General features: G+C 35.0%; 1 protein-coding gene across 1 annotated transcript in view; it reads left to right on the forward strand.

Moving 5' to 3' along the window:
- Window positions 1–1,100: 1,100 nt before the first annotated feature.
- The window catches only part of LOC124639612, a 55,674-nt gene continuing 40,179 nt past the window's right edge, over window positions 1,101–16,595 (forward strand). Inside the window, exons 1-2 of the mRNA XM_047177055.1 lie at window positions 1,101–1,776; window positions 2,947–3,629. Of these exons, the coding sequence (XP_047033011.1) occupies window positions 1,101–1,776; window positions 2,947–3,629 (1,359 nt within the window). The remainder of the gene's footprint in view (window positions 1,777–2,946; window positions 3,630–16,595) is intronic.

Consider the following 16,595-nt stretch of genomic DNA (forward strand, 5'->3'; position numbering starts at 1 on the left):
TTTTAATGCGACAGGAACCCTTTACAGGTAAATGTGAATAATATCTGTGTATAATAATATAGTGTATTAAGATATTGCCGTACAACTGTGTTCCTTGTTTTACTGTCGGCTTCATTGTATTTTTGTTCTCCATGAGTTGATGGATTTAAGTATGGGGTTAAAATTATATATTTATTTAGTTTCAGGTGGTGCGAGAAATTGGAAAGACGTGTAAAAACATGCTGCGCCCAGCCCCCCTCAAATTAAATTGGTGCAGGAGGATGATGATAATGTTTTTTACATCATATGAGGACTAATATTAAAATATTTGTTTACTATCTTTGTTTTAATTTACATAATTTATTATGTTCAATGTTAGCCTACTTCTTACCTCCAGAGGGTATCCCCTATCACCTAGGAGATAGGCTCCTCCATATTTACCATTTTCGAATCATTGGTATCTACTGCAGTTTTGGTATTTAAGGCCTATTCAAACCTGAGCGATATTCGCTGCCGCTGTGGGTAGAGGTAGATACCGCGCCGGTTTCGCTCAGGTATTTAGTATCAAGTATAGTTACCGGCACGGATATTGAGCTCTCGGCGGAAGAGTGGGGATCGCTTTGCGCACTATACGCAAGGCAATAAACCAATAAATGGCTTCTGCGCAGGTGAAGGTCAGGGCTCAATATCCGTGCCGATAACTATACCGCGGCTAGAGCGACCTGAGCGATATCCACTGCCGCTGTGGGTAGAAGTACTGTTATAAAAGGTTGCAATGCAGTGCAATGTAATAATGGTCTTGGTGTGAGTGAGACACATATTGCTTACACTCTCTATCTGTCATGGCGTTTTGGTTGCGTGTTGCTCATGTGTTGCTAAAAGTTAATAAATGTGTTTTCTGAAGTTTAAGCCCATTTTTCATTTATACTTTATCTGGTTATGGGCCCAGATAATAAACTAAAACAGAACATTATAAAAGTTTAAAAGGAAAGTAAATACTGTAGTGTAAAAGTACAAAAACCGGCGAGCGTCGGCGGAAAAAATTTTGAGGTTACGTCGGGAAGGAAATTACTTGATTGAAAAAGTTCAACAAGGCAGGAGAGTCTACAGGAAGGAAGAAAATGGAGCCCATGCAGCACAATCATTTTACTATAAAACTGGAAGGTGCCAAAAATTGGAACATATGGAAATTCCAAACGTCCGTATTACTGCGTGGTCAAGGCGTCTACAATATAGTGGATGGAACTTCGGTTAAACCTGAGGATGAAGCACAACGAAATCGTTGGATGGCTCAGGATGCGAAAGCTCAAACGTTGTTGGTCACAAGAATGTCGGAAGAAGTCATGTTACATATCATTTCGTGTGAGACCTCAGCTAGTATGTGGCAGAAACTACTGAGTGTCTATGAACAGAAGTCTGAAACCAGCATCCACATACTACAACAACGTTTCTTTCAGTTCAAATACGATGAAAATTCAGATATGTCCGTATTTTTATCGAAGATACAGGAGATGCAAAACCACTTGAAACAGCTCGGCGAAGCAATATCCGATAAGTTTGTTATAACGAAGATTTTGATGTCGTTACCGGAAGATTATAAGCATTTTGTCTCGGCATGGGAATCCGCTCCAGATGATAAGCAAACCTACGATAATCTAGTCGCTAGGTTGTTAATAGAAGAAGAGAGAATTAAAGAAAAAGGCGGAAGCTCGCAATCATCGGCAGCGTTTGTGGCTAAAAGAAACAACAGAAAAACTGCAAAGTGTTTTAAATGTAATAAACTAGGACATTATACAAGTGAGTGCCGATTTAATAAGACTGATGACTTTCGTAATTCCAAGAATCATCATTTGGAAGTGAGATGTTACTATTGTAATAAGCCAGGACATTTAAAAAATCAGTGCCGTTTTAGAAAGGACAAGGAAAGGAAAGGTAATGCATTCGTGGTCATGAACAAAATTAGTGAATCTGGTGCATATTTTAATAAAACAAAATGGCTGGTGGACTCGGGTGCAAGCGAACATATGTGTTGTGATTACGAACTATTTCATTCGTATTGTTCCGTAAAAGGTAAATCGGTAATTGTGGGAAACGGAACGCAAATTAGTGTCAAAGGCAGCGGACAAGTGGCTGTACAGGTATGGAACGGGAACGAATGGATCGACACTACCATAGACAACGTATTACATGTTCCCGAACTGTCAACCAATTTGTTCTCTGTGAACCGCGCAACAAGTAAAGGTTACGTTATTGTAACCGGTGAAAATGAATGCAAGTTTTATAAAAATAATATGGTGATGGCAATTGCTGAGCGTAATGGAAGCATGTACTATTTGAACTTTCGTTATCAAAATACGTCCGAAGCCAACGTTGCGGAAACAAAGCGTTCAGGTTTGCACGAATGGCACGAGAAAATGGCGCATCAAAACATGACTTATGTGAAAGAAGTGTTGAAGAATAATAAAGTTGATGTTAATAGTCAATTGTCCGACTCGGCGACATGCGAAAGTTGCATGAAGGGTAAAATTCACCGTCTGCCTTACCCTAGAAGTGAAAATGTTAGCTCCAGGACATGTGAAATAATTCATGCAGATACATGCGGACCGATGGAAGTGAGTTCTATTGGGGGTTCGAGATATTTCGTCGTGTTCAAAGATGATTTTTCAAAATACAGGGAAGTGTGTTTTGTTAAAGGAAAACATGAAATTAAACTGTGTATTAGAAATTTTATTGCTCGGGCTGAAAATGAGACTGGAAATCGAATTAAGATTTTTCGTACTGACAACGGAACTGAATTCGTAAATAACGAGGTGCGAGAAATGTTTCAGGCAAGAGGAATAGTACACCAAACATCAGTGACCTTTACTCCAGAACAAAATGGTCGAGCTGAACGTGAAAATCGTATTTTAGTAGAAGCGGCCCGTTCAATGTTATTTGCAAAAAATTTATCTACCAATCTTTGGGCAGAGGCTATAAATACAGCTGCATATGTAATTAATAGAACTGGAAAAAGCTCAGTTGATGGAAAAACTCCATATGAATTATGGTCAAACAAAACATTTGATATCAACAACCTTAAAGTGTTTGGCACTCCCGTATATGTCCATATACCAAAAGAAAAGAGGCGTAAGTGGGACCCTAAAGGTGAAAAAGGTATTTTAGTTGGTTATGGAGAGACAACTAAAGGATACAGGGTATTTTTCCCACACATGAATACTGTAGAAACAAAAAGGGATATTATTTTTGTGAAAGAAAATAAAGAACAAAAAACAGAGGCTACAATGGTGCCATGTGTATACAACCAAATAGAGGAGTCCAACCCGAATGATGCTGAGAAGGAGGATGCTGAAGTTCAAGAGCAAGTTGTTGAAGAAGATGATAACACAGTGAATACCTTACAAAGTGATTCTGAGGGCAGCTTATATGAACCAACTGATAGTAGTGAAGGTGAACATTCTGATAATCCACCCATAAACCATGAAAACAAGCGTGTCAGAAAGCAGACTCAATTCTTTAACTGTAATAATGTTTTGGTAGAAGACTGTGAGCCTAAATCCTATGAGGAGGCTATGAGGAGTCCAGAGGCATCTGAGTGGAAGAAAGCAATCCAGAGGGAACTACAGACATTAAAAGAAAATAATACATGGACAGTGAGTGAACTACCAGGTAATCAGAAAGCAATAAGTACTAAATGGGTATTTAAAATAAAACAAAACAACAATGTCATTCAATATAAAGCTAGGTTGGTAGCACGAGGCTTCGAGCAAGAAAATGTATTAAGTTATAGTGAAATATATGCCCCCGTGGCTAAGTTGGCTACTTTTAGACTGTTTATAGCTATTGCAACAAAATTCAACTTACCTGTTTATCAAATGGACGTTACGGGTGCATTTTTGTATGGGGAAATAAATGAAAGTGTATACATCAGATTACCTGATGGAGCTTATGAAAATAACAATTGTATTGTAAAGCTAAATAAAGCCTTGTACGGTTTAAAGAAGTCTCCAAAGTACTGGAATGATAAATTAAACTCTGTGTTAATTAGAGAAGATTTTAAAAGATCTGAATGCGATCCTTGCTTGTACTCTAAGTGTAATGAAAATGAAAAGATTTATGTACTTGTTTATGTTGACGACTTGTTGATTTTTGGTAGCAATGAAAATTCTGTGTCACTTTTAAAGTCAGTATTAAAAAAGGAGTTTAAAATGAAAGATTTGGGACTGGTCTCTGATTTTTTAGGAATTAATGTAAAGCAAAATTTAGAAACTCATGTTACAGTATTATGTCAAAGAAATTATTTGGAAAATGTACTTAAGAGATTCAATATGTCTGAATGTAAACAAATTAGCACACCTATGGACCAGAATTTTAATGTAAAAGAACTTGAAAATACTAAGTGTACAACAGAAACTGAAAATGTGTGTAGACAAATAATTGGATGTTTGATGTATGCAGCTTGTGGTACCAGACCAGACATTTGTGCTACAATATCAATCTTAAGTCGATTTCAAGATAAGGCTAGTAACACGTTATTAGTAGCTTTGAAAAGAGTTCTGCGTTACATCAAACACACATTAGACTATAAATTGATTTATAAATGTAATGATGATGAGTTGGTGGGATTTTGTGATGCTGATTGGGGAGGAGACCTCACAGATAGAAAATCTACCACAGGCTACTGCTTCAAGTATGCAAACTGCTTAATTTCTTGGTGCTCAAAGAAGCAAAGCACAGTTAGTATTTCATCCACCGAGGCTGAGTATGTAGCAATGAGTATGGCAGGAGCTGAGGCATGTTGGCTGAGCAATATGTTGTGTGATTTTAATATTAAAAATGTAACTCCAGCTATCTTATTCTGTGACAATCAGTCTGCCATGGTTATTGCTAATACCAACACTGTAAAGAGATTAAGGGTGAATTTCCCGGGACCAAAAATTGCGTGGCATCGATGAAATCGGTACTAAAAATCATTGTTATAATATTCTAATATTTTTTTCTAAGTAGGTGAAATAGTAATCTATGTGTAGCACTAAATATTTTGTTAATAGGATTAATTGGTTCTCCAAAAAAAAAAAATAAACCTCAAAATCTTTCATTGCCGTGTTTGTCCACACGTCACCTTGATGTGTACTAGACCTTATTGATAAAAATGTATTAGTTATTTATATTAAAACCTACTTTTATTTGATTCGTGAATAGTTAAAGTATTATTACGGACTACATTTGTTGAAATATTTAAACAATACAACAAATGGTAAATAAAAAATAGTTTGTCCCAGAACCACCATTCATCGCCATGTCCTAAACATATTTAAGAATATTCCTTTTTCTAACGGTTTGCGTCCCTCCCGCTGTGCGCTAAATGTTGCATATTAGTGGACATCAAGTGTTCGACGTGGAATGACTTGTGCACGTGCCTGCGTTTTCGCGCCATAAATGCAAGTATGCAATTTTTTTATCACTGGACATTTTTTCTTTCATCGCCGTGGATAGGTCTTACTTCTGTTTGAATAAGTTTGTCCTCTTAATTGATCATTCGGTACAATGCCATCTATCTTATGTTTATTTGTGACGTGTTAATTACTGTGAATTATTAACAGATTTTTAGTTTTTTGATGTTTTTGCCTTGATATTCATTGCCGTGCTCTCATTTCCGTGGTTTCCGTGGTCAAAATTTGCTATGGAAATGAAAAAAAATACACAGCAATGAAAAAATTTTCATTGCCATGCCTTGTAAAACAATTTCGTTTCATTGCCGTGGCCGCATGTTTCATTACCGTGACTTATGTTTTCATCGCCACGGCATCATTAAGAAAAAAAAACAATTTGTACTATATAGTCAACTACAAAAAGATATTTCCACGTTCACCTCACTAAATGATAAACTTACACACACCACTTCAGGTTCAGGTTCACTTAGGTTGTTTTACTAGAGGAGTATTTAAGAAAAGAAAGAGAAAGATATGTCAAAACGATGGCTGCAGGAATAGTTTTCATTGCCATGGACGCATGTTTCATTGCCGTGCATGCATGTTTCACCGCCGTGGCATGAAAATTTTAGTCTTGTATATCTCGTTAGTTTTTTAAGCTATCTACTAGATATTAAGTAAGAATACATATCTTATCAAAAACTTTAGTAAACACTATTTTTTCTTGTTCTAAAGTTGAAGTATAAAAAATCCACGGAAATGAAGATTTTATTGGACCTGTTGAAATTCACCCTTAAAACACATAGATATTAAACATCATTTTATTAGGGAACTTATTGAGAAACAAAAAGTATGTATTAAATATGTGAAAACTGAGGAGCAAATTGCTGATATGTTGACTAAAGCTTTGAAAAATAATACACTGTTAAAATTTGTTGATATGTGTGGTTTAAAGTAACTCAAGTGCATATAATCTTGTTAGATACCTACCTATTGTTATAGTAGTTGCAAAATTTCTTTTCTCAGTAGATAATTAAGTTTAAGTTAATAGTAGATATGTATCCAGTTTATTACATTGAGAGGGGGTGTTATAAAAGGTTGCAATGCAGTGCAATGTAATAATGGTCTTGGTGTGAGTGAGACACATATTGCTTACACTCTCTATCTGTCATGGCGTTTTGGTTGCGTGTTGCTCATGTGTTGCTAAAAGTTAATAAATGTGTTTTCTGAAGTTTAAGCCCATTTTTCATTTATACTTTATCTAGTACATACCGCGGCAGCAGCGGCATGCATCCCGAACATCAACAGTAATATTAACGCATACCCACAGGGTTTTCTCTGCCGTAGACGGTAGCGAATACCGCTTAGGTCTGAATAGGCCTATAGTTGTCCCGGCCACCGCGAAACTACATCAGTGATTACCAGATTTGCATCTGTTATGGTCTGTATATTTATGGACATGCAGGACTTCCTATTTTTGAATAACTCAGCGACATCACGACCTAGCAAGTGCATTCATAGCAAGTGATAACCTATAATCTTATAAAAAAGTCATGATCATCGTACTTATTTCTCAGACATCTGCTCTTTCACGTAACATAGGTACGTGGTCTTCTAATGATTATTATTTTACATATCCACAACCTCCACAGCTTCTAAACTTTCTAAAAGTTTACATTTCATTTTTTTTTTGCTTTTTAAACATGGTATTTTTGGTGTTACATAACATATAAAGGTACATTTCACTATCCATCGCCAGAAACGGTTCAAAATATGTTTGTATTCTGTAATGATAATGATAGGGGTTGTTTAAGCAGGCATCAATCGGGCTCCCAAGTTTAAGTGAAATTTTTAGGTTAAAATTGACACCTAGGCTTTGGTGAAAATGAAATTCTTATTAAGTGTTCCGTAAATGCTCCCTAAATTTAGGTATTCGTTGGTGAAAACGGGCATGAGTGTTTTTAAAAAATCAAGGTGAGTGGCAAAAAGTTTATCATGTAATTCTTTTTGTTTTTAGTTTATGATAAAAAAGGATGGGTTAGTTTACTATATAATAATTATTTCTTGCTCTAACCTGCAATGCCTTTTTTACACGCTTTTTATTAGCTTCACCTGTATGTTTGTATGTTTGTTTGTAACCGACTTCTTTGGGCGCGATTTTGACCCACTTTAAACGGCCAGATTTCGTTCAAACTTTGTAGATTTATTGAGGACCGATGACAATACACTAATTTGATAAAATTATTCCATTTTAACCGACTTCCCAAAAAGGAGGAGGTTACACATACACATCGATTACTCAGAGGTTTATAGACCGATTTACGTGATTCTTTTTTTGTTCGACTCGGAATAGCTGCCAGTTGGTCCCATAGTCATCAGGTCAGGATCTGATGATGGAAACCCTGAGAAATCGAGGGCAACCTTCAAAAGTTTTAGGCATACATAGGGTAAAAACTTGACACTCAGGTGTACGCCTAAAAGCACTATTCAACTGTGAAGATTTGGAGCTGACCTGATGATGGAGACCAGGGAGGGTCGAGGGAACTCGACAACTGAATATGTAAACTACCTCGTGTTTGGGCTTAAATTATTTGTATTGACAAGACCTTTGCAATAGTGAAGGTTTGGAGCTGACCTGATGATGGAGACCAGAGAAAATCGAGGAAATTCGACAACTGAATATGTAAACTACCTCGTGTTTGGGCTTAAATGATTCGTATTGACAAGACCTATGCAACAGTGAAGGTTTGGAGCTGACCTGATGATGGAGACCAGAGAAAGTCGAGGGAACGCGACAACTGAATATGTAAAATACCTCGTTTGGACTTATATTCTTTGTATTGATGAGAACTTCCCACTTGTATGGATAGTGACAACTATTCGTATCACTGAAAAGCTTTAAATAAATAACCTTTTTACAAAAAAATTAAACCGACTTCCCAAAACACTAAAAAGCAAAAAAAAAAACTAATTTTAGGTGCATCGGCCTAGAAGTCGGTGGCAAAATTAACTTAGTAACATCCATTAGACACCGACTTCTAGGCTTTTCAATTTGCAAAATATGATTTTTGTTAATTTATATAATTTTCATCTATAGTCGATAAGGTAAGAAAATTAATTAAAATTTTCTAGAATTTTTCTCTACAGTCGATAAGGCAGGACTCGATGTTAATTTTTGTTTCCAATCATTATCTTTAGCCGTTTCCTCTAATATTGACAAATTTTTGTATACTAAAGAGAATTTTAATTCTACAAAACAAATAATAGTTTTAAAACAAACTAAAAAGTAGAAAATAAATAATAGTTTAAAAAAACTAAAAAACACGCTTTTTATAGAAAAACGAACTAAAAAATAGAGAATAAATTTTAATGAATTTAAATTAAGAAAACAGTGTTAAAAATTTCAATGAATATAAATTAATAATAGTGTGAAATACAAAAAAAAATATTAAAAAAAAGCGTGGGGTGCTTTTTAAGATATTATCGAAATGAAAATCACTGTACTCATATCTGTCAATAAAAAAACTATTGACACCATCCACCCCACGCTTTTTTTAAAATATTTTTTTTTGTATTCACACTATTATTAATTTATATTCATTGAAATTTTTAACACTGTTTTCTTAATTTAAATTCATTAAAATTTATTCTCTATTTTTTAGTTCGTTTGTCTATAAAAGCGTGTTTTTTAGTTTTTTTAAACTATTATTTATTAAAGAAAAACACTTTATTTTAAGATATCAAAATAAATGAAATAATTATAAATTAATAACTTCAATAAAAAACCCTCTTCAAAGTAAAAGTTCTGTACAAAATCATTACCCCCTTCAGAAGTCGGGCAAACTTCAAAAACAATGTACCTCTTCTTTTATCTCAGATACACTATTGTGACTTGGACACGTTTCAAATCTAAACTAAAGTTCAACTTTTAACTGAAAGTTCACAGTTCCGCAGAGGTATTGACATGTTAGTCAAGACAGAACTGTAAGGGTCCGTTCAGATAGACCGGCTCGAAGAGGAGAGAAAATTCTTAATACGTTGAAAATCGAGTACTTTTATTTGTCTTCTTCTTGGCGAGTCGATGGCAACTTAAATTTTGGAGGCCCAATATTTCGCTACGCATACGGCATTTAACACTTTTATTTGTAGTAAGGTTTATTTTTGCATGTACACTGCTTTTGTCATTAACAATGCTCGAAGGTGCTCGGTCTGAAATAATAACAGGAGCCGACCGGTTCCGATCGCGAACTTTTTCTCGATCTTGCACACGTTTGGCTCCGATTGAATTCTCTTTTAACCGATCGGAGGCGATTGGAGCCGATTCCGGTCTGTGTGAAAAGAAAAATACGCGCCGATGCTCTCCGACCCGGTCTGTCTGAACGAACCCTTAAGTTTACTCCTTTTGTCTTATTCAGTACTTGTGTAAGAATAGTAGAAGTGCCAAGTGTGAGTGTAGCTTACGCTCGAAGAGATGTTTACTGTCGTAATTTGGCAGGAGGTGACTGAAAGTTTGGTATAGGTTTACGTACAAATAGAAGTCATTTGTTTTAATAACTGTTGTATGTTTTTGGTTATATTTACTTTAAGTAATTAAGTAACTCTGTCTTTCTAACTCTACACTAAAGAACCGATTAAACTAGATAACTATTACGAAAATCCTGAAACAATCACAAAAACTAAAAAAAAGACTTGAATAGTATACTTAAAACATTATCCTAAGACTGACAAATAATATATGTTGAAAACCAAACTCGGTTTAGCGAAACCTGAGATAATCGCACACAAATATACATACAGGTCAAACTGAGAACCTCCTATTTCTGAAGTCGGTTAAAACTTAATCTTGTTGGTTAATATTTTTGCGTACACTGGTGTTTATACAAAGCACGGATAATGCTAAAGTCTCATAAGGCTGTATTCTCTTTAATCTAGACCTCATTAAAGCCTACGCTGTCACTGCCATACCAACGTTACCTAGAGTGAAAGTTAATTATAAGACAAGCTAGGTAATCTACGGAGAAATCTAATAATGTCATGTCGTGTCTTTGAAAGAATATTTAATGTAGAATCTTTGATATGTTATAAGCTAGCTGTTTATTGCGGATTTACTCTTTCATGTTTTACTCCTATCGGATAAATGATATTTGTTTTGCAAGTGGGTGTCACACTTTTACACGTCAAATTAAAAGCAAGATGAAGTCGGTATTTATTAAACTTGAACCTTGAGAAGAAACCCAGAAACTCATGGGTTATAGTATCTTTTCAAGTTCAAACATACATGACTGGCATGGATAAGCAATGTAGGTTCGTGTAGCTTACTCCTATTTATTTTTTTGTCGGGTTGATCATTCCCCAATCCTAATTTATTATTATTTGTGGAGTCAGCGCATCATGTCTTCACCTACCTGCCAGACTTGTCTGCTAATCTGATGTCATCTCACAAGTATAATGTCGGGACTCCTTGCAACCTTATAATCTTTCTTTACGGTGGTCACATTGTATGAGACCTATCATAACGATAGGTCTTGGTAAAATAGCTTAAAACCTTCTTCGCAAAATAGTCTTTTAAAAGTATCAAGATTTTTTAAGATATAAGGAATTACTTCAAAAGTAAAATTCAAACAAACACACAGATTCTTCAGCTAAACTTCTTAGTACAGATTTTATTAGAACGACATAATGAGCTCGTCCAATTTATGTGAAAATCGATATAAAAACGTCTCTCTTTTCATACACTCGACAAGGAAAGAGCTTTTGACTCAAAGGAAATGAAGATTGTTACGCATACGTTAAAGAAATGGCTTGAGTATAAAGCTGAGTACCTACTGTATATTAGCTTGCTGAGTGATATAATGAACTGAAATTCAGAAGAGAAATATGACTAGATTTTTTTATATGTCAAAATTAATGAGTGTGTGATTGACTTAACATTTAACGAGCTAGTCCAGTTATGATAGGACCATTGGCTACCGGTCCTTCTGGGTTATGGTTGTGTTGGAAAACTTGGCTACATACTATATCTAGTTTCTTTACCAATTGAAGAAATCTCTATTACTTGGTCTATTTTTGTAAGCCGTTTGGATGACGACATAACACGTGAAAAAAAATTAGCCAAGAAAGTAATCCAAATCTCTTGAGCCTCAGAAGTATTAAAAGTTTACACGAGAATTTCTCATTTCTTAGAAACGGCAACAAACAAACTAACGCCTGCCTGAAATCAAATGTTTGGCTGTCAAAAAAGTCAATTATAAGTTTTAATTGGCTCCCTTAAATCCAGGGAAAATGACAAATCTTTCCACAAATAGGGATTAGCAGGATCAAAGTATATTTGAGTAGGAAACGTCCAATTAAGCGGGTCCTTGGGGTACAAACATGACTGTGATGCGGTGTCCACAACTTTGGATATACCTACCTACGGTCTTGCTTAAAACTTAACATCGATATGACTGTCATTGTAGAGGTATTATTTTGCTTTAGACCCGGTGCTTATTGAGGGCACGGCATGACAGGGTATTTTTAGTATGGTTAGGAAATAAAGCTGTGTCAAAGTTAACCTTAGAATCCTACATAGGGTCCTGGGTCACCCCAGAGTAATTTAGGTAAATCCTTTTTTGGCTTCTGTAACATAATAATCTTAAGGTCAAAACCCTGCCTTAAAGATAAAATCTGCCTTATTGCAAGTCCACAAGCTTTATTTTATTCGTCGAATAAAAATCTTGCCGTGCCGACAGTAGTCGCCAGATCTTACGCTACACTTCTTTAATACCAACAGTCAAGTCAACCAGAATGCAATCCCGGTATGTATGTATGCATGGTCACCCGAATCGTGAAGCAAAGATGCTTCGCTGGGTGAAATCGCATCACTGTTTTTTGCACAACGAATATGTATCGCGATTTTAAATTTTCAGAAACATACCGCCAAGATACGAGTAAAACGTGATGTAAAATTAATTAATTTGCGTTCTACGAAACGAATTAATCTTAATCTTGCAAAGTTATTCAGTAAAAAATTGGATATGATTAATCATTTATACTTTTCGGCCACTTTAACGAAAATACGAATCAATCTTCCAGGAAAGAGCTCTCGGAAATAATTTTCGATTTATTTATTTCTCAATTAACCAAATTCGAGAACGGATCTTTCGAAATGTTTTTTTTTATGAGACGATTTTACTTTTTAGGGTTCCGTACCCAAAGGGTAAAACGGGACCCTATTGTTTTCGCTCCTCTGTCCGTCCGTCCGTCCGTCTGTCACCAGGCTGTATCTCATGAACCGTGATTTTCACAGATGATGTATTTCTGTTGCCGCTATAACAACAAATACTGAAAACTAGAATAAAATAAATATTTTGGGGGGCTCCCATACAGCAAACGTGATTTTTTCGCTCATTTTCTAAATAATAGCACTGGACCCTTCGTGTGCGATTCCGACTCGCACTTGGCCGGTTTTTATTAATTTCTAAAGGAATGATGAAAAAGGGGTTAATCTTAAATTCAAGTTATCTAATTGAATAATTTCGTTCAAAATTAACTTCAGTTGAAATGTTCGTAGAAAATTAAAAATGTTGCTGACTAAGAGATGTAGTATGGTAAAAATAATAGCATGAAATTTTATTCTTTTGGCATTTTCCCGGATTATAGCTGGGTCTATTTTGATGAAAGAAACTGATTAAGAATTCATTACTTAGATGAGAAAAAATCTTGTCTGCATATTCTCTGAGAGTTTCTTTATGTTCATTTATGCGTAAATACTGGGTCTCAATTTATTCTTGGAATATTTTATTTAGTCCGTCTTAGCTCAGGCTACGTATCTAGACTTAAAATTACCTGGAACTACGAGTATTTTTTAATTTTACATGCTTCTTTCTGAGTAATGTATTACATTAATTACTTTGTAAGTATGACAACATTTTTTATAAGGCTGCTAAAGTCACCACGAATTCGACATCATAAATGTACGAAATTAAAGATTATACAAAACTATAACTACTATTAAACAAAAGACTATCTATTCCATATATTATTTTAAACAAAAGACTATCTATTCCATATATTATTTTAAAATAATAGAAAAGTCCTACCCAAACAAAAGAACACCAAAGAACTTTCAAAAAAATCTTTTCGAATCCAAGATATCAGATTTGATCCAACGTAACATCGAATAAGGGACCTCGAGCAACTATCATTTGATCCCGAGAATACTGCGGGAACAAAACATTTATTATCTAGTACTCTGATGTATGTACGGGAGGAAATGTCTATCAAACTTGATCGATGTGTCATGTGAAAAGTTTCAGAAGGTTAAGTTTTTATATTGGTAGTTTTTTACATATAGGATCTGGGCATTTTGAAACATTATCAACAAACTGGCTTCTACCAGAGTTCATTTTTTTAAAACCGACTTCCCAAAAAGGAGGAGGTTCTCAATTCGGCCGGTATGATTTTTTTTTCTATGTATGTACATCGATTACTCCGAGGTTTATAGACCGATTTACGTGATTCTTTTTTGTTCGACGCGAAATAGCTGCCAGTTGTTTCCATAGTCATCAGGTCAGGACCTGGTGATGGAAACCCTGAAAAATCGAGGGCAACCTTCGAAAGTTGTAGGCATACATAGGGTAAAAACTTGACACTCAAGTGTATGCCTGAAAGCACTATTCAACAGTGAAGGTTTGGAACTGACCTGATGATGGAGACCAGAGAGGGTCGAGGGAACTCGACAACTGAATATGTAAACTACCTCGTGTTTGGGCTTATATTATTTGTATTGACGAGACCTTTGCAACAGTGAAGGTTTGGAGCTGACGTGATGATGGAGACCAGAGAAGGTCGAGAGAACTCGACAACTAGTATTTGGGCTAGCTCGTATATAGGTAACCCTTCTGTCCTCATCTCTCTATTCTCCCATCCTTCTGTAACCTATAGAGTGATACATCGGCACTCAATACTGATTGCGTATCTTGTATTCACAAAGTTCAAGTAGGTACTGTCTTGTCTTGGTTAGCTATGTATCTCATGTATATTATGTAAAGATAAAGGATTTGTCACATATAGACTTGTCTTTGGAACACCTTTGAAAAAAGGTCTTCGATGTGTATCTTTTTTGGCTATGGAAATAGTTGGATTGGGTTAAATGGAATATTGGATTTTACATAGACTGGGCCATAGGTATAAGGCCACATTAGGCCTGTTTATTGTTATTATTTATTACTCTCCTTTTTGTAACTATGTATAAAAGTCACTAAATAAATAAAGAGAGAAAAAATACCTCTCCTATTTATAATATTAGTGTGTATTATATTTATTTTACTAATATTTACATGACAAGAGTCGAGCACATCTCTCCACTGAACAAAGGTTAGTTTATGAGGATTTTTCCCCTTAAAAAATACAAAAAATACAAGTGTAGTTGTTAAATCTGTTACATTTAAAACTGGCTATTGCCTATGCTTTTACACTTGTCCCGACGGAATTAATCGTACAAAAATGGCGATACGCTCATTAATGGAGCTATCGTAACAATTTATAAAAGTTTTTCCCGTTTTCCAATAAACGGAATTGGCTATCTTTATTAGCCTTCCATATTGTATACAGATGGTAAATTTTATATGGCACAAAATATAGTCCTTTTAGGGCACAATTTAAAGACGATGGAGAGTCAGCTAAAATTGCAATATTATACCTAACAACGTAAGTTGTACTTTTATAAGGTTATTTATTTAAAAAATGTGACAATATTTTTAACTTTTTTATTTTTAAAATAATTGTACTCCTAATCCGATAGAAATGATTGTTAAGCATTTTTATACCTCTTTTCATTTATAAGTATTCACTCAAAAATAACCACAACCCTCATTGCCCTAATTTTCTTTACCTTTAAAAGAGAATTTCTTATTTTCGGTTTTTAAATTCTTATTTATGAACTCCCATTGGATTGGAATTTGATAAAAGAACGCCATGGATTGCCTTCATTCATTAGCTCTGAAAAGGAAACCTCTTTAAAAATATTTAGATATTTTTTGAAAGACATTCCAAAAGGATATTGGCAGTTATTTAAATTAGTTTTTATTTTAGTTATTTTTATGGCGTCAAATATTCCCTTACGTGAAATATATCGTGTTCCTTTAAGTAACATATATGTACTAGAGACATATGAAGACGCCATTTTGTTTCAACCAACCCTCACATGCAGTCGACTTTTAATTTAAAACTTCTAACTTCATAAACGTATTTTCAAGCTGAAAGTGTTAAAAGAAAATTCCATATATAAACACTTATTTCTAAAGTTGTAGAACAAGTTTTAGAAAATTTAGTTTTTATTAAAATTTGTCAACAAGTAAACACATTTGCACTTAAGTGTTAACACAAATGCAGAAAGTCTGTAAACTTTTGATTGAACGCCTTTACAAGTTTTTGTATTAAATGTTATTTTTACCTAAATGTATTACATTAATCTTAATAGTAAGTAAGGTGCTTAGTATAATGGATTGGTGGTCTTTTGTGTAAAAATATTTTTATTTAAGTATGAGAGTTAAAATACGTAAAAGTTTATCGAGATTGAGGTTTTTTATTCGCAAATAAATGACCATATTTTTTATGTGCTAGTCATTTGTCCGGGGTTTCACCCGTGTCCCGTTGGAACTACTGCTCGTACCGGGATAAAATATAGCCTATGTTAGTCAGGAAGAGTGTAGCTTTCCAACAGTGAATCAACATAATTTTTCTAATCGATTAAGTTGTTTCGGAGCCTGTACAAGCAAACAAAAAAAATCTCTCTTGAATAGAATATAATAACATTTATTTATTTATTTAATTTATTTCATCATCCTCATCATCCTCCGAGCCTTTTCCCAATCATGTTGGGGTCGGCTTCCAGTCTAACCGGATTCAGCTGAGTACCAGTGCTTTACAAGAAGCGACTGCCTATCTGACCTCCTCAACCCAGTTACCCGGGCAACCCGATACCCCTTGGTTAGACTGATGTCAGACTTACTGGCTTCTGACTACCCGTAACGACTGCCAAGGATGTTCAATGACAGTCGGGACCTACAGTTTAACGTGCCATCTGAAACACAGTCCATGGTGTCTAAGATATACTTAGAAAGTACATACAAACTTAGAAAAGTTGCATTGGTACTTGCCTGACCTGGGATCGAACCCGCGCCCTCATACTTGAGAGGTTGGTCC

Source organism: Helicoverpa zea, chromosome 19, assembly GCF_022581195.2.
Source record: "Helicoverpa zea isolate HzStark_Cry1AcR chromosome 19, ilHelZeax1.1, whole genome shotgun sequence".
Taxonomy (NCBI): Eukaryota; Metazoa; Arthropoda; class Insecta; order Lepidoptera; family Noctuidae; genus Helicoverpa; species Helicoverpa zea.